Source organism: Haliotis asinina, chromosome 4 (assembly GCF_037392515.1).
Source record: "Haliotis asinina isolate JCU_RB_2024 chromosome 4, JCU_Hal_asi_v2, whole genome shotgun sequence".
Taxonomy (NCBI): domain Eukaryota; kingdom Metazoa; phylum Mollusca; class Gastropoda; order Lepetellida; family Haliotidae; genus Haliotis; species Haliotis asinina.
Genome location: NC_090283.1, coordinates 59,986,977 through 60,012,534, shown reverse-complemented (window position 1 = coordinate 60,012,534; position 25,558 = coordinate 59,986,977). Strand labels below are relative to the sequence as shown.

The 25,558-nt window shown below is 40.2% G+C and overlaps 1 protein-coding gene across 3 annotated transcripts; it reads right to left on the bottom strand.

Moving 5' to 3' along the window:
• Positions 1 to 1,286: 1,286 nt before the first annotated feature.
• LOC137281743 (uncharacterized) lies at positions 1,287 to 22,521 on the bottom strand. Of its 3 annotated transcripts, none has more exons than XM_067813329.1 (27): positions 22,234 to 22,521; positions 19,653 to 19,749; positions 17,965 to 19,291; positions 17,363 to 17,401; positions 14,605 to 14,725; positions 13,427 to 14,201; positions 13,008 to 13,138; positions 12,585 to 12,631; positions 12,182 to 12,224; positions 12,005 to 12,087; positions 10,569 to 10,632; positions 9,977 to 10,068; positions 9,785 to 9,848; positions 9,541 to 9,593; positions 9,224 to 9,269; positions 8,788 to 8,891; positions 8,340 to 8,421; positions 8,045 to 8,094; positions 7,855 to 7,897; positions 7,150 to 7,235; positions 6,812 to 6,878; positions 5,954 to 6,015; positions 5,552 to 5,600; positions 5,067 to 5,176; positions 4,398 to 4,461; positions 3,995 to 4,057; positions 1,287 to 3,755 (listed from the first exon to the last, which is right to left on the bottom strand). In XM_067813329.1, the coding sequence occupies exons 4-27, from the start codon at positions 17,393 to 17,395 to the stop codon at positions 3,073 to 3,075; spliced, it is 3,015 nt and encodes a 1,004-aa protein (XP_067669430.1). In that variant the 5' UTR covers positions 17,396 to 17,401; positions 17,965 to 19,291; positions 19,653 to 19,749; positions 22,234 to 22,521; the 3' UTR covers positions 1,287 to 3,072. The 3 variants fall into 3 exon arrangements, with proteins under 3 accessions (XP_067669430.1, XP_067669432.1, XP_067669431.1); XM_067813331.1 differs by having other exon boundaries at positions 8,045 to 8,091; XM_067813330.1 differs by lacking the exon at positions 22,234 to 22,521 and having other exon boundaries at positions 19,653 to 20,119.
• Positions 22,522 to 25,558: the final 3,037 nt, after the last annotated feature.

Here is a 25,558-nt window from a genome sequence, read left to right as displayed (position 1 = left end):
GCGCTTTGAATGCTGGATGACACTCATCCTAACAAAAGAATTAGAATCTGTACTGCACTGTACTGAGAAAGTGTATTTCCAAACGTAACATATGTTTTATGTGACTTCTTTCTAAAGGGCGTTGTGTAATTTATATACAAATGATCAACTATTTGACATGCGTTATTGGTACCACTGACTGCCCCGCTCTTAGTGTTACCATTGTCATCTCATGATTGCCCCACTCTTAGTGTTATCATTGTCATCTCATGATTGCCCCACTCTTAGTGTTACCATTGTCATCTCATGATTGCCCCACTCTTAGTGTTACCATTGTCATCTCATGATTGCCCCACTCTTAGTGTTATCATTGTCATCTCATGATTGAACTGATTGTGGCTACGGGGACTGTACTTTTTACAGAACACCAGTTTGTAGCGACGAGTGAGATTACCGCGGGCAGGATGGAGTGCAGGTTTGTCTTCGGATGAGTTTCGGTTTCTTCTCAGACGTGCTGATGGACAGACATCAGAGCGAATATTACACCTATACCTGTGTACAGCAGATCGATACATTTGATGGTGAAAGTGTGATGGTTTGTTATCGATGCTCATGGTGGGTACACCAGATGCAGACACTTTACTCTGACCAAGGTGCTTTAATATCTCTCTCTAGGTTTACCAAACACTTTCTGGATAATCATGTTTTGGAAATCTGCAAAGTGGTGATTTTACTGTAATTGAGCAGTGACGTCATGCTTGAACTAGTTCACTAGAACTTCACTCAGTAAATAAAAACCAGCTTATTTTTTCATTGAAGTGCAATGTAAAAGTTACTTACTCACACAAGTAACTAGTAAACTCATGCCTATTCATTAACAAGCTTTATTCAGCAAACCTATATGCAATCTAGAGAATCTTTAAGCAACCAAAATTTGAACAAATGTATTCAATTGTCAATTACAATACTTGCAGTCAGTATGAAAACCAGTATGAAAACAGGCACGGAAAAAAGCTCTATTTAAATATGTAGCCGACCACAATAGTTGCAGTCAGTATGAAAACAGGCACGGAAAAAAGCTCTATTCAAATATGTAGCCGACCACAATAGTTGCAGTCAGTATGAATACAGGCACGGAAATAATCACTACTTCCACATGTACACGACTACGATACTTGCAGTCAGTATGAAAACAGGCATGGAAATAAGCACTACTTAAACATATACACGATTACAGTACTTGCAGTCAGTATGAAAACAGGCATGGAAATAAGCACTACTTAAACATGTACAGTGGGAAACAAGTATTTTATTTTCATTTCCTTTTTTTGTGTTCGTCACGTTTTGAATTGTACTGTTGGTGTAACCTTGGAAGTCAATCTATTTCGTGTTCTTTTATTTGTTTCCCCTAGCTTATTCGTATTAAAAAAGTGAGACACTCACGTACATAGTAAATAGTACAACTGCCAAAGGAATCAAAGTCCCCATAGTGCTTTGTGTAGTGACCTACCTACAGTTGCTGTATAGCCTATTACACACACACACACACGCACGCACGCACGCACGCACACACGCACGCACGCACGCACGCACGCACACACATACATACATATATACACACATACAAACACATACACGCACATATATACACACATAAACATACACATACAAACATACACATACATACACACACATACACACATACATACACACATACATACACACATACATACACACATACATACACACATATACACATAATCTATATGTCTATACATATATTGTATTGTCCATATAGTTAGGCTTACATGCTAGTTTTATGTCTGTGATAATCTAGTTGTTTTTACTGCCTTTCCTATTTATATTCTTGCTTTATGTGACATGAATGTACAGCTTGCCACTGTATGACTGAAATGCTGCCTGTCTGTCTAACAATCTTAACTCATTCACTCACTCACTCACACTGTATTCAACATAACAGAAATGCAACTAGCAGCAGTTAGAGCAATATCAAATCTCCATTTCAAGAGTATGTCGACTTGAACTAAAAAGACGATTGCATGGCAAAAAACAACACTTTCAAAAGATGTTTGAAACGAAGCCGAGCGATAAATGGCAATGATAACTAACCCTGTACCATTTGTCTTTCAGTAGAGCAAGACATCTGTCATCATCATTGTGTGGTGCATTACAGACAACACTTCTTCATTTGGTAGACACAATATGCAGCTCAAGGAAAATGTATTACAGACAGAAGACATTATAACTTGTTCACTGTGCACAGGTCATAGCAAACGATAAATCACCCGAGGGTTCTAGGGGGATCAGTGAACAACGCTCTTATCTTACACCTCAATGGTAATTGTGAATTGTTTGAAGCACGGGTATTGGATGATACAAGGAGTACCGGAGTAAGACAACAGCCCAAACTCTATCAACGCGAAGTACCAAACGGTTTGGCATTTCCAGCGGGTAACATAGAAAACGTTACTCGATCGTATGCGTAGTACACTGATTGGCTTAGCTAATAAGCAAACGACATTTATGTGTAAGGTAAGAAAATGGCAGATAGTTCGGCTCCCTTTCGGGGCCATGACCTAGTGGTCTAAGGTAGTGTTATTCATTGTGAGGTCTCATGTCTTGGACACTCCAGAAACCTCGACAGGGTGGATTTGAATTCCGTGTTGCCCCGATTATATGTCTTGATTTCAGGCTTGAGGGTGTTCTTAACTTCCAGACAACCAAACGAGCAGGTGGAAGTACTAAACGCCAGGGACTCGTTTTTCCCGCAAACTGTTTCCCACTGTACCAAACATTTTTCCCGCAAACTGCACAGGCCGTAATATAATTGGAATATTGTTCAAAGTGGCTCTCACTTTACTGTTTTTACCGAAAAAAATGTTAGCTGACAATGTCGTTGATCCGTGGGATGGTTGGTACCAGTAGGGCAGGACAACTCCTGGACACCGGGTGTCAGAAAACGTGTTAACAAATCAGTTCATATAGATTTGCACATCCCATGGTGTGACTTGTATAGATTTAACATTGCTTTCAGTAACCAATCAGTTCATCTGAGTGATTAAAGTTTCTCTACTATTTAAGACTTTGGCAAATAAGAGTTCTTTTGGTGTCAGTCATTGTAATGGCCACCCCACTGATGAGCTTCATCTCCACTGAGAAATCTTCTGATCTCCGCCAAACACCAAACATTGGGAAAATAGTCTCCTTAAACCGAACATCATACCTGGCCAAAACAACCTCCCTGTTCAGATCAATAAAGGCGACCCTCCCTCTCTCCAAATCCAGAACGACGCCATAGCAGAGGGTTGCCTTTGTTCCAGGAATGTCTGACATGGTGTCAGTCACACATTCTGCCCAATCCCCTTCCTGATACGCACGTGTACAGATCTTTCCACCGTGCTTCTTGCACCTCCATACAGTGACGCACCAGGAGCGTGGCTGATTACAAATCCAGGTCCTGCTGTCAACCAGTCCTGCCTCTGAGAGTCCCATCTCTAGGATGGGTGGCCATCCCTGCCCCCCGACCACACCTACATCTGTATGTGTCTCCCAATATTGAACCGGGCGACTATCACAGTCACCTGTCACATGTTCAGGGAGTAGAATAGGAAGATGGCTGCAGGTGCCACTATACTCCTCCAATCCAGTATCATCCTTGGCCTTTTTGGCTGGTGGTGAGTTCACTAACTTCCCATCCACAGTCACGTGACACCGTCTTTGATTGGCTCTTTTGGCGTTAAGTAAAAATGGAGTGCCTGAAACGAAACACGTCTTGTGATACTATTTTTGTACTGAATGTATGTATCAGATTCCACATTTCTCAGTGGTAAAGTATCAACATAAACAATACAATTAAGTACCGGATAAGTTAATGCTATTTCACATAGTTTCAGACCATAGGTAATTTCTTCATACAATGTGGATATATTGTAGTTTAACGTCGTACTTCATCATTTTTATACATGAATGGAATAGTGTTATTTGGCACCCTTACATGAAACGGGATAACATCGGGATGAATCCAGTTCTCCCACAACGTGAAGAGGACAACCAAAAGCTGAAAAAACATTCATGATATTATGGCTACATTTAGTAAGTGTTACAACGACATGCTGCTGTCAAGACTCCAATTGCTTAGTTCTTAGTGACAACATTTCAAATTCGAGAATATATTACTTGTCCCTCATATTTCCAGAAATGAAGCAGCATGTTCATATTCATTTTTCGTTTTACATGTTGTGTTATGACTGAATCATCTTTGCTAGCATAATATGATCTGAACCGTCATACTACATCTTCAATGGTACTCGGGTAATTGTGGGTTCCTTCGCTCATCATATACCTCAGTAGCCACATACCAGCTGATAATGATGATTTATATTTCATTATAAACACACCTTTCTCCAAATGTCCACTTTTGTCTTGCAGATCAGTGATGCTATGTTTATCCGCGGCGGCTATCTGATAAAAAAAATACCTGATTAAGTGCGGTGATATCATAGATTCGGTGACATATAGCAAATGCATATGTTTCATCGGAAATTCCCAAAATGATACATGGTGATGATACATTCTCTTGTGAATCAGTGTCTTACTGCAGTCGATGTGTTCTGTGATACTTAAGTAGATTTATGTCCTCGTTAATGTGGAGTTGTTAACAGTATAGCTACAACACGTTTTAAATTGTAAATAACATTGAAATGTGAAAATAAGTGTTTTAAAATGCTTTGAGTGTTTATAGTGGACTTGCGTATATATATTGACTTGTGAGCAAAGTGTTCCTTTTCTGTGTACATGGAACCGTCGTGTACATAATGCTGTGCATGTACAAGGTGTGAATTGGTTTCCTCGTATAGAGGGAATCGTCGTGTGTATAATGCTGTACATGAACTGGTGTGAATAGTTTTCCTCGTATACATGGAACAGTGGAGAAAAGATTTCTCTTATACACGGAGATGTTAGCAAAGCGATCTCTGTATACAGGGTGAGTGCAGTGAGTGACGTTTTCTTCGTGAACATACAGTTGGGAGTAGACTCTTCGCTGTATTTGTTCTATTTAAACTTACCTGTCCGAGTTTTTCATAAATGCGCACAACACCTAGCCTTCCCAACTGAAAATTTCTCAGTTGATAGACAAGGCTTTCTTGCTTGGAGCGTGTTTTCCTGATAGGATGAGCTGGAGGAGAAAATGGCAGAATAGGATGGACGGTCAGCAAGAAGGGAACAATGATTATCATTACGATGATAGTAATTATGTTAGGTAGCAATAACATGTCATTAACAGTCACTTGACATGGCAACCTATTGCAAGAGACAAAATTTGCATAAAATGCCCAGATGGGACTTCATACAATTTCCTTGACATTTTGATGAAGATGTAGCTAAGAATATCAGAATTATGTTTGTTTTGAGCTCCGTGATGGCTGCAACCATCTGCTTATCGGTGTTCATACATATGTTATTTAATCACAACTGGATTGACAAATTACAATGCATATAAACCTTGACAAGGATGTTTTCATAGATTATGAATTATTTATACTACACTCACAAATGGAAGGTGATCTTGTTCTGTCCAAGTCCATGGCAAAGGAAGCCACCTGAAAGTTAAGTACTAGACACTGGAATGACACATACAATATGCCCTCAAAGGAGGCCCTAAGCTAACATATTATATATATCTATAAGACAATGTACAGTGATGATAGCGATGTGATCAGATATACACGGTAAGGTAAGGACACAAATAATTAATGAGTGAACGTTTTCACGTTCCACTAGTTCCAACTCCTTGAAGTACATCTGTCATTCACCATTGCTGGTGATATATGTAATCGACGCCCCTCACCTTCAGGACATTATGATACACCATGAACCAGGTCTTCGACATCGCATGATCAATGTTGTCTCAGTGTATGTCGGAAAAAGTTTGCCAAAATATTATAAATCCTACCTCCTCTGTGCCTACATCAACACCGTTGTTTCTTATTGTGTCAGTTTGGTGACCTCCCTGATCTGAAATGGAGTAACATGTGCTATATCAGTCTGTTCTATTTTTTCGCACAAGGCATATCTTCTACTAGAAATCTCAGAACTTAGAACCAACCATTTGTTTCTCAAAACTGATTTGCTTTTTTTCAAAGGGCGTTTTAAACGTTATAATCTGTGGCTAAGCCACGTCTCTTTGATGTGTACTGTTTTAGAACAACGCTATTGACTTAATAAGGTTGAAAAACAAACGGCAAGATGAAAGTATAAAAATAAAGAACAAGACAATATATCAAGCTTGAACAACAAGACAATATCTTAAGGTTGAAGAACAAGACAATATTAAGTTTGTAGAACAAGACAATATATGAAGGCTGAAGAACAAGAAGAAAATATATCAGGGTTGGAACAAGCTATTATATTAAGGTTGGAGAACAAGACACTACATCAAGGTTGAAAAACAATACATTATACCAAGGTTAAAGAACAGGACACTACATCAAGGTTGAAGAACAAGACATTATATCAAGGTTGAAGAACAAAAGACAAGAAAAACTTAGAACGGTGACGACCGTTACACAACATTCATTTACAAGATTAAAGCACAACACACATGATTAATGTCTACGTTTGCAGAAGACTACACAAGAGCAACCGTAGTGCATCATTCCGTTTTGGGAACACGATACAATAATCTCTGAGATTTCTTTTGTCAAGCTTTGTTATTGGAGAAACAGACAGACGGGTGTGTAAAACTGAGCACGATGCGAGATAAAACTTTGCATAGATGGTCGCTCACAGTCTTACTACCCTCTAGTATTACCTTCACAAAGACTTTCCTGGCGAGAATGTGTTTCGAACACAAAAGAGTCGTATCGCTCTCTTTGATCCTGAAGGAAACGAGGACTCATATATAAGCATATTTATTTGATGTATAGAGTTACTTCAAGTAATTTTCTTTCATCTCTGACGCTAGCAACAATATATAACACCAGTTGATGTTTACAAGTTATCAAATATTTCTTTGCTTGTTATTGCACCTACTACTTTCATTTGCTATGACTGCCGTGCTCGTCATAATGTTTTACATTGAGATTAATTCTCTCATTGTCATCATACAGATTTGTTATGTGCATTAGCAATGAAAATGTCAATACTCACAAACTCGAATCCTCTCATATCCTCACCAAACCAGGAGAGTGTGGTTGTATGTCTCCTCAAGTAGTTCAACGTGTTTTGCCACTCAACTAGGAAACAATAACTACTAGTGAACAATTTATCTTTGAAAATACAAGTTGATATGGGGCGTTTGGGAAATCAGCCTTTGAATGTTCAAACAGGGGGTCAAAGAGAGGTCACTGGTCAGAGTGCGCGATCTAAACTACCAGTTATCTGACTATCATTTATAAGGAGGACATGGTGGCTGAGTGGGTTAGATGGCTGACTCAGGGTGGTGGCGATTAGATCCATTACTCTGAGAACGTGGGATCGAATCCCGAGCGTAACTCAAACCCCAAAGATTACACAGGTCATATACTTTAGCGAGAAAGTGCTATCCGAACTAAAGAATGTGTAGGCCATTGTATTTTCCTGTATGTTGGAATGCAAGCAAATGGTTATCAACATTGCGCCCAGCCTTTGCACTTGGCCGATGACTAGTGTCGAACGAACGGAATTACGTCCATTTTATAACAAGTATCATCTTCACTTAAACCTGGGCACTTTTATGTTTTCTATAGTTGGTTACGGTACATGTCAGTGTAAAGAAATGCACCTGTGGACGTATAATTGACGTAAGCTGTACGACTACATCGGGGTACGTTGTATGGGTTCTTCAATCAGCTGAATATCAGGCAGTTTACTTACCAGTGAGAAGAGAAATCAGCTGCCGTGTTTTTTCATCTCTTGCCTGTAACAGAACAAATCACTTATAACAAAAACAATACAAAGACGTGAAGGGTTTTTATTGTGTTCTATTAACAGTTCTGTTGAACATTGAATCTGTATGTGTCTTGCAATAAATGCAGTGCAAAATCATATAAATGTGGAGTGGTACCTTCTCAAGCGTTTCCAATCTTTCTTGGAGTTTCTCACTTCCTTCAACTGCTGAAAGGGAAACGTGCAAATCTATCAGGGTACACATATAATGGTCACATTTCCTTTTGATGAACACGCAACATTTCAACGAGCCATTGAATAATCATTAGTTACATACATATAGCTGGGCTCGCCAGGGAAGTTAGGAAAAATATTAGTGGATAGTAGATGTCTTGAACATGATCTGTGTGAGTGGCAGTAGAAACTGCGAAGAATCCCTATTTCCTCATTGCCCAAAGCACTGTTATACTTACGCCGCTGTGTTTCTTCAGATCTTGGGTGGGGTGTCTGAGTCTGAGTTTCAGGAACTGCCGCGGGATGCAGTTTGGATATGTTCTGAAATGAAAACATGTGGATGGATTGTACCCAGTCGGCATTAATGTGCAAACCAAGGAGTGGTCGGGTTGTAGTGAGTGTAATGTGTCAGAGAGGGGTATTCATGCTTAACTGCAGCATGTTATTTCAGTGAGCCAGCACTATACAATCACCTTAGTCTTGGTAGAACAAGCAACCATACATACACACACATGTACGCATTCTTCAGTAAGACGTTACTCCCTATTTCACCTCACCTAACCATTAATGGCTATGGATATATTTTTTATCTCTTGCACACATATTTTCACATAGTATCATCCTGAGAGATCAAGATCTCTTGCAAAGGAGGAAAGCATGTTGAACGATGCTAAAATTTAACCTTACTCTAGCTCCACAATCTTCATCGTCTTCTATGGAACTGCGTTTGTGTCTCTGCTTCCGGGAATGTTTCCTCTTAGGCCTCTGTTTTTGTTTCTCTCTCGTGGCAGCTGGAGGATGAACACTGACATTAACTACACACACACACACATAAACAAACAAACACACACAAACACACACACACACACACACACTGTATAACTTACAAGTTCTAGTTCGTTTGGCTTCATTCTCATAAGGAATTCGAACCTCACTCTTAGAACGAAGCGATCAGTTTACTGTATTTTACTGAGATTCACTGCGAGTATTGAGTGTAATCCCAGGCATTTACAGTTACATTTGACAACATTTTTACAGGTGGATTAACGGCAAACATATTTTTCAGAATTAAACAACGACCAACTGAAATGACATTATGGTTACGTCAGTGATGATTACAAACCTTTCCCGGGCTTCAGACACAACTGTTCGGAATTGTTTTGTCCCTCCTGTAATAGAATATTGAATAGGAGTAATTGATAATTGCTTTTAAGAACATCACGTTGATATTAGAGACAGTGCCTTTTTATAATCGCACGACAATAATCGTCCATTTAGTTTTGCGGCACACTCAACTCTATGGTAAACGGCATTTAGATGTCATACAAACAAGGAAAAGAGTTTTATGGGTGTCAACTCTTTTGTTATGAGCAATAATGGGAATATATTCATCATAATAAGGAAGTCGACATAAGATTTTGTTCCTTAATCTGAACGTACCTGCAGCGTGCCCAGCTTGTTCTTATGTTTTTTGTCCTCAGAACCCTTGGTAGCTAAAAAAGAAAGAATGCATGACGATACTCATGATCATTGTTTGAGTTCAAACATTATAAAATAGAACTTTCATCTTTCTGTACAGTATATGAAACACTCATAATTTCACAAATCACCGTACATTCTGGGCATTAATTGCCATTGAAAAGAGTTCATAGTGACGAAGATAGCAACACCAGTAGTTACATACCTTTCTCCAAGAAGGTCATTTTAGCTCTCAGATACATCAGCTCAGCCTTCCTTTCCTTGATAAACTACAAAAAATAATGAACTGGAAAAGGTATTTTATGAGTACATTCAACATTCTATTTTCAAAATATATCAAATAAAAGTGAATATTGATCATAGGTATGTACAGTGTATCTTTAATTTAATTTCGTACCGTTGCTACAATGGGAAAAGGGTCCTTCCGGTCTTCTATTCTTTCCATAAAGTTCCTCATGTGAGCTTCCACCACACCAGATTGCTGGGATGCTGAAAATGTATTATAACCAATGAGCAAAGTGATTTTGACATTTTCGGCAGCTGAAAGTCAGTTTTCAGAAACGTTATCGGTTTTACAAGAAAAGAACAGTATTGTTGTTTTTACATGTCTATTAATTTATCAATTGATAGTTACTTTGAGTGAGTTAATACATGTAGGTGAGTGAGTTTAGTTTGGATAAGAGTTTTGACTGATTTTGATTGTGCTTTGTATGTTTGTTGTTTAGCGCCACTATCAGAAACATTCCACCTACATGTTGGCAGTCCGTACTAAATCCAACTTTGGACCAGACAAAAAAGTGATCAACAACATGAGCATCGATCTACGTAATGGGGTTACGATGACACATGTCAAAAAAGACAGCTAGCCTGACCACCCGATCCCGTTAATGGCACCTTATGACAAGCATGGGTCGTTCAAGGTCAGTTCTAACCCGGTTATGCATCGTGCATCAACATGACGTTAGTATATTTATTTACGTCATACTTACAGAGTGATATGTCATCGTTTAAACATTTTCCGAGAATGTCCGTTTTGTGACTCATAGAGTTGAGCTGCAAAGAGAAGGATTAGTTAATGCGTAGTTGATGTATACTTCGAGAATTTGGTGCATGCTTTCAATCGCATTACGATGGATCACGGTCAACGCATCCAGATGATGTTCAACAAAACTTGCAAGCTCGTTCAAGGATGTTTTGACAGCAGAAGGCTTTGGAATGGTGGGTTCCTCACTGTCGTCCTCGATTTCACTGGTTTCTCCTGCTTCGGTCATCCTCACCATGTCGATGATCGCTTCGTCCGATAGTGATTTCTCGCATGGTAGATCGCTGTCTGCATTAATGAAATGTTCCGTTGACGTGCTTAGCCCATACACCATATTCACAGCTGTTGAAATTTCTTCACTTGTCTCCTCTATATCGACGGCAACATCTGTGGTCAACGGTTCAGCTGATGGCAGAATTTGCGTGTGGCGCTAGCAGTTAATGATGGTCTCTTGTTTGACATCGTTCCATGCACTTCTGATAAAGAGGAGGGCTCGCTTTACGTCCAGGGCTTGTTGAGTTTCATTGTGTGTATTTTCTAAATAAAGCTTCATTTGCTTTTTCCTGTACAGCAGTTTGTATTTTTTTATTATCCTCGCATGAGTGGCTGAATGTGTGACGTTGCATTGGGCGGCAAAAAGTGACACGTAACATTAGTTAACTGACAAATAGCATGGGAGGGAGCATTATCTAACAGCAGAATCACGTGACATCTTTGTATTCGCATTTGTCGGTCAAAGTTCACCAGCCAATCACGGAAAATTAAGGAGGTCATCCACGCTCGTTTGTTTACGTACCAGTGGCAAACAGATGTGGGGTAAAATGTTCTACCAAAACAGCTTGGCCGATTGAATTTGTGAATAACAAGTGGTTTCAACTTATCATTTCCGGTTGCATTAACTGTCAGCATCACTGTCAGCCGATCTGTGGACTGTTTCTTACCAGAAACCAGACCAGTGCACAATCAAACGTAGCTTGAAAACATTAAAAAATCTATTTATTGACAAACACAGTTCAGATGTTGGCTAGAGATCGCGAGCAACTAAGGTGAGTCCACTATACCAGGGACTTACAATACTTCTGCTTCCTGCACAGCTCCCCAGCAGGACTGGTACAATCCCTTGAGCGGGAAGTGATTGTTTTTAATGTTAACCAATGAAATATCCACATTATTGGTTGAAGAGACCGATAAAGGCCCCAAGGACCAGAATGAGTTAAATTTTACAACCTCTCCTTACTCTCTTCTCAAACTAGAGCATGACAACACAACTTACAGCATGAGAACACAGCATACCGCTTGAGAACACAACTTACAACATGAGAACACAACTTGCAGCATCACAGCACATTTACAGACCACATTCTACATCAGAACACAACTTACAGCATGAGACCCAGCTAGTTGACGAAATAACTTGAGTACATCCATTTCCGACTGCAAGTAGTTCATCCTCTGTTTCCAGTTTTCTGTGAATAAAACAGGAAATTAGATATCGAGGTCGAAAACAGTCGTGCATTCATGATAAAGGATGGTTGACTGAAGCATCAAAGAAAGACATACCACATTTCATGGCCTTCAGTTGATTGTCCATTGCACTTACAACCTGAAACATATGAAACGGGTTTAATGCCGACTCTAACCACAATGTCAAGGAGATTTTAATGCCTCTGTGGATTTCTTCTGGGGGTTTACTTTCCTTTCTTTTACTTGGGTTTAACCTAAATATATGCCCTTTACCTTGTCTCATTTCTGAAGGTAATCTGAATGCCTGCCATCTGCAAATAAACCAGACCAGGCAATCCAGTGATCAACATCACGAGTAGCGATCTACACAACGGGGATACGCTGATATGTGTCAACCACAACAGTAGGTCACATTTTACGACAAACACAGGTTGCTTAAGACCAAATGTAACCCGGATGTTCACGGTCAAGTTTCATCATGAACAATGGTTGAATTTACCCTTTCAGCAGCCGTGACGCTTTTCCTCAGGTCTGCCGTGCTTGTCTCTGGAAATACATCTGTTACATTTAAATGCTAATGATAAAACGCGGACATCTGAGGAGCTGTAAGCCCCGTAGAAAATCAAACAAAGAAATCGTCATCATTTACTGTCACATCTAACACTACCCTCATTCATTACACAATCCTACAGCTAATGTCGTACATTTGAGGTTTGAATGAAAATGGTAGTAAGTAAAGATGGTTTTACTACTCTTGTAGCAATACTCCACCAATACAGCAATATCATGACTGGGAACACCAAAAATGAGCTTCACACATTGCACCCATGTGGGGTATCGCTCTTCATCGGGACACTTTAACCACTAGGCTTTGAATGAGAGAATACAATGTGGTTGAGTGTTTTTCTAGACTGACACTCGCCTCTCACAAACTGCCAGTGACGGCCATTTGTTCCATGTAGTACTGCATGAGTGTTGTGTACTAGATTCTCAAACTTGGACAGATCACGATTCCAAACTTCGTCGAGTGATAGCATGGATGGGTACACAGGCCTGGAAATATATCAGCACATACATTTCCAGATGGAAAAATAGCAAAGGCATTCAAACGCATTCTGTTTTATCTCAGAATGGATCATCGTATGAAGTTTTTATGGGTACATACATCATAAATGAAATCGGCCAATAACAAACCCAAGAAACGGATTCATCCTCCAGGTAAGAAACACAGGTATTAAAACACACAATGTTTTAGCTCAGAATGACTGCAGTTGTCAAACATTTACTCCTTAATCTCAGTTATTGCTTTCAACATGTTTACAAACGTACAGAGTAATTTACCTGAGTCTGTCTGTCTCCTTCCTTGACCTACAAACCAGGAGAGTTTCCCCCAGCCTGCTCAGTCTCCTGGCCACCTCCAGCATCAGAGTCGTGGCTCCACTTCCGGGTTCACATCTCACCTGAACATCTTTAGAGTTCATGTTCTCCACCCAGACGACACACTGTTCTTTAGTGAGAAACCGTATATCCGTGTGATTAACATCACCTTTTTCTTTAACAACGGAGTTTGTTTCAGCAACAACCGCCCAAAGGGCTGTCATGACTTGATCATACTTCATTAGATTCATGGAGAATGATGACTTTGGCGGGAATATTGAAGACAACGATGCATGCAATCGCAATCTGGTATGGAACAGTCTTCTGTCTTTTAGATCGTTTCTACTGATAATCCCACGTACAAGGTTAACACTCTCACTGGTAAACAACCGCAATTTAGTTGTCAATTCTCTGGCCAAATGTGCATTGTAATCCTTTACATTCTTTGTCTCAGGAAAAGCATCAATGACTGTGAGCAACATGGGTGGTTGCTGAGGTATTGCCAAGAAAATATCACATAGATGTTGCAGTGTTTGTGGCAATGTCGGCAGGTTGCATGTTGCTCCAAACGAAGTTGTCATCAGCACAAGCCCAGTCGTGTTTTCACATATCTCAGAACTTGCACCTTTCACTATGTTTTCTTTGAACAGAGATCCATCCGCTCTAATTCGTGACATCAAATCATCACTGATTTCTTGCAGATCTTCGTGCAGTCGTGATGGAACGATTCTTATGACACCTGCAAAATGAGGCGTATGTGTAATATATAACGATAGGTTCTGATGAAAACATCATTTGAATTGGAGGGCATTGTGTTTTGGTCAAATGAAAATGTACCTCAAATTCCATGGACATGCATTCAGAAGCATGTTTAAAGGCATTCACAGATATTCCTGTGAACGAATTGTTAATTAAAAGTGATAATGATACAGGCAACATGTACAACTTGTAATCTTTTTGTTACACTCCTGGGAGCCCAGGAAGACGTTAAGCATCCATCTTGTAATAGCTTCCGTTTCAAATATTTTTTGGAAATCTGGTGTAAGATTGGTGAAAATGATAACAGGCAGCCTTACAGTATATTCGAGACAGAATATGTACAATCAGAAGTTGATCATTATGCATAAAAAGGGATTGTTTACCTTGCTCCTGAAAGTAGCCTTTGATTTCAGCGATGCTGTTTCCTATTTGCTTCAATGAAGGGCGAAGAAAATCTTTAGTTTTCAAATGGAATTCGTTTTCCTCCTCTGGGTTCACTCTTCCCTGAAATAAGGCGGTATATGTGTCATTCATACGAATCAACACTAAACACATAAATATGGTGTGTTTGAATCAACATGGTGAAATATGTTGCAGTTATGTAATCAACACTAGCATATAAACATGAATACATCTGGAGTGTTTGAATCAATCTGGTGAAATCTGTTACAGTTATGTAATCAACACTAGCATATATACATATGGAAATTAATTAAGCAACACCAAATTCAAAGACACATAAAAACTTAACAAAGTTTAACGAAGTAATTTTGATGATTGATTATTCAATTTTGATGTATTGACATACAGCATGAGCTTTTCATGGGTTGATATGACGCGCGTGAAGCTTGCACAGCGCACGTGCATTGCTTTAACCTCAACTTTCGAAAAATGCACTTTTTCCCTGGGGTGTTTACAAGCGCAGGTTGTCGATTGCATTCGGTTTTTCATTCATTTCAATGTCATGGCACGTAGGAAATTATCAGAGGCCACTCGTTGGCAAATAATCGGCATGAGGAATGCTGGTATGTCTCTAAGACAAATCGGGACTCAAATCGGACGACATCATTCCATAATTTCAAAACTTTTGAAAAAATACCGGGCCACTAATGAAGTTAAAGACCTGCCTAGACCAGGAAGACCCAGGAAGACCACAGTCCGGGAGGACAGAGCTTTACTGAGACTTGTACGGCGCAGGTCCTTCGACTCGAGCTCTCGGTTGAGACAGGAGTGGCTTCCAGGGAGACCCATCTCGAACAGGACTGTTCGGAATCGTCTGAAAGCTGCAGGATACCGGGCAAGGAGGCCAATCAAGCGACCCAGACTGTCTCCAGCCCATAAGGCAGCCCGACTGGCCTGGTGTAATGACCGTTTGCACTGGAACATTGCCTCTTGGAGGAAGGTCCATTTCTCAGATGAGAGCCGGTTCTTGCTGCACATGGTGGACGGTCGTACTCGGGTCTGGAGGCAGAGGAACACAGCAATGGCTCCACGGAACATCCAGGAGACTGTGGCCTTTGGGGGAGGTTCCGTTATGGTATGGGGGTGCATTTCCATGAACTGCAAGTTGGATATCATTACCATCCGTGGCAACCTTAACGGTGTTCGTTACCAACAGGAGGTTCTTGACAGGGCTGTGGTACCTCATTTTGAGAACCATCCTCTGGCAACGAGACCCATATTTATGGACGACAATGCTAGACCTCACAGGGCGCATGCTGTAAATGATTTTTTGCGGCAAAATGCAATTGACAGAATTCCATGGCCTGCCATGAGCCCTGACCTCAACCCCATTGAACATTTGTGGGACTTTATTGGCCGTCGTGTGAGGCAGAGAGACCCACCAGTCCATAATCTCAACGAATTGACGGCTGCCCTGCATGAGGAGTGGAACAGGATCCCCCAGAATCAGATCCGGAGACTCATCCAAGGAATGAGGAGGCGTCTGGAATCGGTGGTGCGTGCGCAGGGAGGACACACTAGATATTGATGAAAGTCGGTGTGCAGACTCTCAGATGACTGTTCTTTCTTTCCATGTGACATTTGTGTTAATACACCTGACAAAAACGTCTGTGGATGAATAGTAAATTGTGTCCATTTTTTCATGAATTTAAGACAGTTTTAAGAATTTGGATTTCGTTGCAATAAAGCAAAGTCTTGATACTTTTTCCCTTTAAGTTGTTTGTCAGAGATCGTCTGTTGAATAAAAAAGTGTCAAACTATATCAACCCGGCATATTTTGATTGTCAGAACACTTCAAAGTTGCTCCAATAGAAAAAATTGGGGTGTTGCTTGATTAATTTCCAGGTGTATAGATATGAATACATCTAGAGCGTTTGAATCATTCTGGTGAAATCTGTTACAGTTATGTAATCAACACTAACACATGTACATATGTAATTGGAACAGTGGAGTGAATATGGTTGATCACTTACAGTTACACAATCGACATATCAGTCTGAATATACATGGAGCGTAGGAATCGATGATATCATTATCCCTGGTTATCATGTGTATCTTATGTCTAGCTTTATGATGCAGCTGAACCCCGCTGTGTCGAAGTTCAAAATACCGAACTCATAATATCCAAGGTTCGTTACAACCGATGGGAATAATAAGTGAGTGTGTGAGTTAAAATTTACGCCGCTTAGCAATATCACGGCGACCAGAAATGGGCCTCACACAATGAACCCATCGGCGTGACGAGCGAGCGCTTTAACCACAAGGCTATTTCACCGTCTCTTATAAATAAGGAAACAATATTGGGGCACCCAGCCTTCAATTCGAAACAGCGCAAACTCGACACAGTCACGTTCGACTGTGTTTCCCTGTATTTACAGTGGATCTATTGGCAACTACCCCATCCTGCATAGTGTCGCGTGTACAACGGTAACGTCTTGTACTGAAACGACTTACAGTCCCCTGACTGCATTTACAATGGACCTATTCGTAACTATGGTAACCTTTCGCATACACTGCATTTTGGAAATAATTCACCAACAAATTGTGTGTACTTTCTTTTGTATGCCAGTTTACACGTCAGTCTAACCTGTGTCTGTACATGCATCAGCTGCACCTACATTTCGATTGAAATATTTTGATTTCAGCAAATGTTGAAAAGCTAATGATTAAAAAATATACCTCAAGTTTCGCCATTGTCTGTCTAGTGGACATGTCAATCTGAAACAAGACGCTCGTTTTGTAGGCTAAATACGTCATGCATGTATGATCCTATTGTATGACAGAAGAGTGATTTTTCAATGTTAGCCTAGTGAGTGACATTTGTTTTAGTCACGATATGACCGAAACATTGTGACCGTCAGTCCTAACTCACTTCAGCTGTTAGCACTCATGTGAATAAACAATACTATTTGGAACGTATTTCGAAGTGTAAAATATGTTAAATCTGGAATTACACTACTTCAGTAAAGGTAACTGTACTAGCAGAGAGAGTCAGGCAGCAAATCGCCAACAAGAAAAGTCAGCGATCTAAACCACACAGCCACGGCTGGCTACCGCCATCACATATTGTAGGTTAGCACTCACATATCAAATACAGTAAAGGAAAATGATGATATGTCATTGTCATTATTTACGCTGTATACTGTATAGCATATATTGTATTTTATACGTTGTAATTCGAGTTGTATGGCCCATATTGTTGTTTCAATTTTGAAAAACCATATTGCATGACAGAGGAGAGATGTGAACGTTATGCTGCAAATATATATGTGTATACTTACTTCTGGTGGAACGGTGATGAATATGATCTTATGTCCTCTGCAATACTGTTATGGGGCTAAAGTGTTGGATGACACACTGATTGCCCGGAACCACTCCTTCACAGTGTATGTTGTGACTGCGTTGTTGACTATTCTATAGGCCAGTGGTCCTTGACTGTCATAGAAAACTATTCCACTCACTGGTTTGATGTGTACATGGATTACAAAATGTCCACCTGGTGTGTTTGGTGCACCGTCTGCTCCGCTGCGCGTGTGTGAGTGAAGAAATTCAACCTTCACTAAATCCAGATCAGGTCTTTTATTCCCATTATAGTCACAAACCAATATTGTTTCTTCAAATGTTTTCTTAATGTCAACTACAAGTTGTTCACAACTTATCACTGCCACTGGTTGCTTTCTATAAACCTTTGACCTGTAAAAGTTGCTTGCAAAGTACACATCACTCTCTGCAACTCCAACGAAATACGATCCACCTCTGTCGTTTTTCGTAAATGCGCTTGCGTATTCCAGAAGCTTGTGCTCATTGAACATGAAATCTAAAATATCTCGATCACTGCTGTTTGGTTTGGGGTAGTATCCTTTGAACTGAATTGACCTGCTCTCTTGTAGATTTTGTATATCCCAATTCACTTCTGGACGATGGAACACTTCATGAAACTGCTTCTTCTTACTCAGGCAAGTAAGTACAGTGTGATCCGAGGGGTTGATGATTCGATCGTCCAAGGCTATCTTGGTCTTGAAGTCGGTTGTTGTAAGATAGTCTCCCCCTTCTACAGAAAGAACTATAATATCAGTAAAGCTCAGAAACTGTACCACCTCATCCTGTTGTAACTCCTGTTCTATGGCTTCCAGCTCTAGCTTGGTTTGTTCTATCAAGGTATCTAGCTGATCAATGTCTTCCCTCTGGCTTTGTCTCAGCGCGCGAAGCTCCTCTTCTTTCTCGAGTTTCTGTTGCTGCAGGACTTTGCCATATGCACACATGGGTTGTTTCGTGTAAACATCAGTGAAAAGACTTCCATCGTGGATTAAACCCAAAAGCTTTTCATCAACGAATTCGTCAAAAGCACCGGAGAAGGTATCCTGATGGTCACGACCTACAAGATGTATCAAGATCTGACCAGAGGTTGAATTGCGGAGTGCTGTCACTTCTTTCAATAACTCTTTTACTTTGCTGTCTCTCTTAACCCTTTTCTGTTTCCTCTGCTCGGCGTTTTCACCTTTCAGTCCGTTCAAATAGCAGATGTGTATTGCCGTCAGAAATACATTAGATTGCGACGAATCCTTTCTGAAGAGAGCAAGAGCACGTTCTCCTCTGGGAATATGGTGACTGAAATACAAAATAATATGAGAGAATATTTGTTCATTTTTTCGTGGATTTGAAATAGGAAAATTTAAAAGAATGGCTACTTTTGCTTGTCTGCAGAAACAGAAACAAATAGGCGTAATGAACAAACTAGTAGAGATAGCCATATGGTAAGACCACAAGGAACCAGTCTTTGTAAAGTATCTCTAGACAGCACAAATAGTTGGCGAAATCCTATGGTCCTACGGCAATGTAATATCCCTTGTCACCAGATATGCGATGATTTCCTTTTGGTACAATGCGATTTTCTAATTAAAAATTGTTATGGTATAATATCTGAAAAGAAAACCAGTGCTCAGGGAAAAGTTTGAAGTAGAATACTTACTTGAAACAATCTTGATGGAATATCTTATCTGAGTGTTCACGACCACTAGTCGTTGGTGAGATATCATCGCCACAGTAATCACATAGTATCATCTCATCTGGAACAGTTCCCATTGAAAACAGCTGGACATTTGATCATGGTGATGACGTGTACCGAGACTGTAAGCATCATGTAATGAGACACTAAACTCTTTCCGTGACTTTATTTTCGTATTGTAAACACATATATGTCATAATGACAGACAACATCGGACACAAGTACATGCAATACTTAACACTCAACCCACACCCATCCATCGTCATATGTACATGCTCAGGCTATTTCCTTCACTGGTTTTGATCACGTGACGATTTGATTCACTTGTCATAAACATTATTATGCCAAGTGAATTAGTTACCTGAAATAATTTGGGAAGGTGTGATTTAAGTTAAAAAATTGACATACCGTTTGTCACTGATGCAACAAAATTGGGAAATGTTTCCACATGTTTCCACAAAACCTTTTGAAAGCTTTACTGAAGCTTCATGTTCTGATTCTCATGCAGCATTCAACAAGTCTGTGAAGCCCGTTCTAATACCATTCTCTGATTGCGAAACAAGTAGGACACCAAAGTAGGTGTAAAAATAAAATAAAAATAAAAATATAATCCACAAATGGTTATGCTTTATGAGTTGTCAGTTTTAAGCGGTCATTGTGCGACGGTGTTACATTGAGTATATTTGTCAAACTACGGCTTTTTTTTATCGTAGAAGCTTTTATGTTATTTTAGTATTTGGCTAAACTTGAATAGAATCTTCAACGGCTGAGGGAATGATGAAAATCCGTCTTGGGTCCATGCAGGTAACAAAAGTACTGTAAGCCCCCTGGTCCTCAATATGGTGATCTACCTTCCGTTGTCGGCAATATACAGCCCATGTTTTATGTCTTATTCTTGTTAATGATATCATTTGATGACAACATACTAATTTTACCTTATTGACTGTGATGTTCTATTAAGTCAAAATGTATTCAACGTTATTTTAATTTTTAAGTGTCAAATAGGCTCAAATATTGCTGATTTTACCTTATTGACTGTGATGTTCTATTAAGTCAAAATGTATTCAACGTTATTTTAATTTTTAAGTGTCAAAAAGGCTCAAATATTGCTGATGGAAAGGTAGATACTCACTCACTCACTCAACTCACGTAAACTCACTCACTCACTCACTCATAAGTACAACATGAGCGTGTTCATAATGTATAGTGCACATTTGGCACAGGCCATTTCCTTCCGTGTGCGTGTGTGCTTCACGGCTGTATCACATGACGAGACAAATAGTCATCACTGCGAATTAATACAAAGGACAATGACAACTCACATCCGTCATTTCCTCTTTCAGCGAAAGTGAATACACAAGGACAAAGGCGTTCAGAAAAAAGATTCATTTTAGAGAAGATCATTAAATAATTATATACATCCTTGATGAGCAGATCAGAATTCTATGATTTCCGTGAGGAATCTGTTAGGGCGTAGAGTTAAAATAATGACTGATAGTCGAAAGTGATTGATGGAAATCCTTTCTCTTGCATTAAATGTATCCTTCTTGATATCACGGTGCAGGTATTTGTTTTAATTATCAGGGCTTTTTTATATTTGTAAAGTATACATATATATAGTGACTATATATAGTGATCACAAAATATAATCATGGGTTATAACTACATGTAGTGTGGTATAACTGGTTGAGTGAATAATACCATGCCATGATTACTGCACAGGTAAGTTATAGTTTCTGAAGCATCTCTCTTTCAACTGCCAGTATACCCACTTGGACTGTATAGAGGACGTATCAGTATGTCGTGGACATTCTTTCCCAGTGAGGCCGCCTCGTCTGTTTAATGTAATGATACAGAGTGAAATCATACCACCCATCACTGTATCACTAAAACAAAGACTTTCCGTTTTCAAGAAAAATCCAGTATGTTCTGCCTACGAACATATCGAAGAGTGACACACGACTCCGTTTTGATACTTGGAGGTCACAGCAGTTGTTGAAGATTCCAGACAACAGACATTAGTATATATTTGGAGGACACAGCGCCTGGTGTAGATTCCAGATAACAGACATTTAGGTGGAAGTCACAATCCATGTGAGTGAGTTAAAATCTGGAGCAGAAATTCGGCAGTATTTCAGCCACATCGTGACTATGGAAGTCCTACATCTGTAAATGTATGAATGAAATAAAAACAAACATATATACTTAACTGTCTGGAAAGGGCAGTTAAAGTCCTAGTCTATCACTGATTTATACCACCGTACATGTCGATTATTGATGGGCATTTAGGCGTTGGAAGGTAACATAACAGTGCATGGTATGGATTTACTACTTCTTTAGTATTTACAACGCGTGGTGCAGTGTGGTGTTCGGTGCAGATTCCAGATAACAGGCAATACATGCAAGCTGGTGCAGGTTTCATATAACACGCAATACGTACTTTTTGAAGGCCACAATGATTGGTTTCGATTACATGGGACAAACAACTAGTAAACAGTTTGGGAACCTGCGTTCCTGCGTTCTTACATTGATAAACTATACTTACCGAAGTCCTGGGAATGCGCTGTCCCTTGTTAAATACAAAATGCATCAAAACGTTTATCACACTACGACGGCATACAGGAAAGATGTCCTTTCATTTCCCATGGTAATCCCATTCCTAGTTATGACGAGACTAAGTGCATACATAGGCAAGGTGAAGGACATTCACAACAGTCTGTTTAACCCTAACAATGAGTCACAGATGAGCGCCCTCTGTTGTGTTAAGATATTGAATAACACCGTATGACAGCACCAGCTGTCAGTGACGATCGCAAACAGGCAGTACCTTTCTGAGAAGACATCGAACATATTCATTTCATTCAGCAAACTGGCAACACGAGGGTAACATCATCATAACACACGTACTACACAGTCACAACACCAGTACAACACCATCATAATACCAGTACAACAGCAGTACAGCACTATCACAACACCACTACCACACCGTTACACCATCAGTACAACACCAGTAGAGCACCATCGCAACACCACTACCACGCCGTCACAACATCAGTAGAACACCATCACAACATGAACACCAGTACAACGTCTTTACAACATCAGGATAACATTTGTACCTTCCAACACTGTACAACACCAGCACAACACCGTCACAACATCAGTACAGTTCACGTACAACACCAACACACACCAGTACATCATGACAAGACCAGTACAGCACCATCATAACACTAGTACAGCACGAGAACAACACCAGTAGAACACCATCACGACACCAGAACAACATCATCACAAAACCAGGACAACAACAGTACAACATCATCCAACACCAGTAGAACACCATCCGAACAGCGACACAACACCAGTACAACCCCTTTACAACATATGTATAACATATGAACCGTCCAAGACTGTAAACACCAGTACAACATTATCACAACACCAGTACGACAACAGTACAACATCACCCAACACCAGTACAACACCATCACAACATCAGTACAACAACAGTACAACATCACCCAACACCAGTACAACACCATCACAACATCAGTACAACACCATCATTAAAACCAGTACTACACTGTTATAACAACAATACAAAGGCATACAACACCATCACAACACCAGTACAACACCGTCACAACACTAGTACAGCACGAGTACAACAGCAGTTCAAGACTATCACAACACCAATACAACACTATCACAACACCAATACGACACAACACCGATGCAGCACTGATAAAACACAGATAAAACACTGCCGCATTTTTCAAACATTATGTAAATATAGTTTCTAAATATATGCCTCTTAAAACGTTTCCTGAACTGTGTCAGCTTTGTGTTACAACTGATCTGAGAGGACGTATGTTAGGGTGGTGTACATACATGTCTTAGGATGGTTGAGCTATACCCTCCAGATATACAGTTGTGACATGCACTGGTGCATCATGCATGCCCGGTCAGCCAGTCTAATGAATTGCTGAACTGAATTTGGCTTACACTCAGAGCAGTGGGGTCAGGCTCGCGGACTTGGTTGACACATGTCATCGTATCCAAACTGCATAGATCGATGCTCTGACTGGGTTGTCTTACGCAGTTTAAATTATTTACAAACCTAAACCAAATGGCTGGAATTTTTGTTTTGTTTTGTGTTAACCAACCAACCAACTAAATCAACATTCCTTCTCTGTACCTAGCTTTAGCACCCAAACATGTGTGATTACTTACATTGCTTAGTGACGTAGAGAATCTGCGTATTTTCCTTACTTATTTAATTGTTACTCTGATAAGGAGAGGATAGACTGCCAAACTAAAAAGCTTACATTTAGGGTATAAATGCTCAGTAATATTGATGATGTGGTGATAGTAAGGTGTGACTTTAGGGAGAAGATGTGTGGGTATTAAATATTCCTGAGACACACTTTCAGTGGCATGTCAGTGATGGGTGATGGTAGTCTGCACTTGTGCTGTGAAATTCCATGCAGATTTGGTACGTCTGACAAATTGAACATCGCACTAATACGGACGGTGAAAAGCTCCATGTGCATAGATTTTACGCACGCATCAGACAATGTGGATGATTCGAAAGGTTGGATGGTTGGTTGATTGGTTGGTTGACGCCGCACACGTCAATATTTAAGCTACATGTCGGTGGTCTGTAAATATTCGAATCTTGGCTAGACAATCAAGTGATCAATAGCATGGACATCGATCTACGCAATCGGAAACTGATGACATGTGTCACCCTAGTCAGCAAATCTGACCTCTCAATACCATTAGTCTCCCCCTACGGCAAACATGGGCTACTTTACATCAGTTCTAACTTTAGGCCCTCACGGGTGTATTTCAGTTAGAAACAGACATGCCACCACATATATCTTAAGCTATCTATTGAAGGATAATAACCACAGACCGCATAGATAATGTTAATCATGGCGTCACATGTTATATACACGTGGTGCTAAGACATACACAGGACATTGATATATATCACCCGGCATATATGATATATATCACCCGGCATATATGATATATATCACCCGGCATATATGATATATATCACCCGGCATATATGATATATATCACCCGGCATATACACGTACATGTGCGAAGTAACGGCTGATGATTACACGATGCCATTTAGAAAGTGGTCAAATGCAACATATGTCATATTTGGGATTTCACTTTCTTAGTAAAGTACAAGTTCTAGTACTTTTTTCGGTTGAGTCCCATCCGGGATTCGAACCCGCACCCTCAGAGTCAGGCACCTAATCGCCAGCACACAAAGTCAGCCGCCTAGCCCGCTCAGCCACCGCGACTTCCACAAAAATGAAAGTCGGACAACTGGTAGTCTAAACTGCGTACTTTGTGTACCCCTCTGATGAGTGTAAATTGGCACGGCTCCCACGGCCGAAAGCTATGATTACACGATGCCATTTAGAAAGTGGTCCACAACATATGGGAGCCGTGCCAATTTACACTCATCAGAGGGGTACACAAAGTACGCAGTCTAGACTACCAGTTGTCCGACTTTCATTTTTGTGGAAGTCGCGGTGGCTGAGCGGGCTAGGCGGCTGATTTTGTGTGCTGGCGATTAGGTGCCTGACTCTGAGGGTGCGGGTTCGAATCCCGGATGGGACTCAACCGAAAAAAGTACTAGAACTTGTACTTTACTAAGAAAGTGAAATCCCAAATATGACATATGTTGTAACGGCTGATGTTACATTAATTTAACACACGTAGAATGCAGCCGCTCAGATGTCGACTGACTGACAAACACTTGTGACAAAATATTTACATATAAGTCACGCACACTGTTAAGAGTAGATGCCAAAGTTGTGACTGAAACACACTCCGAT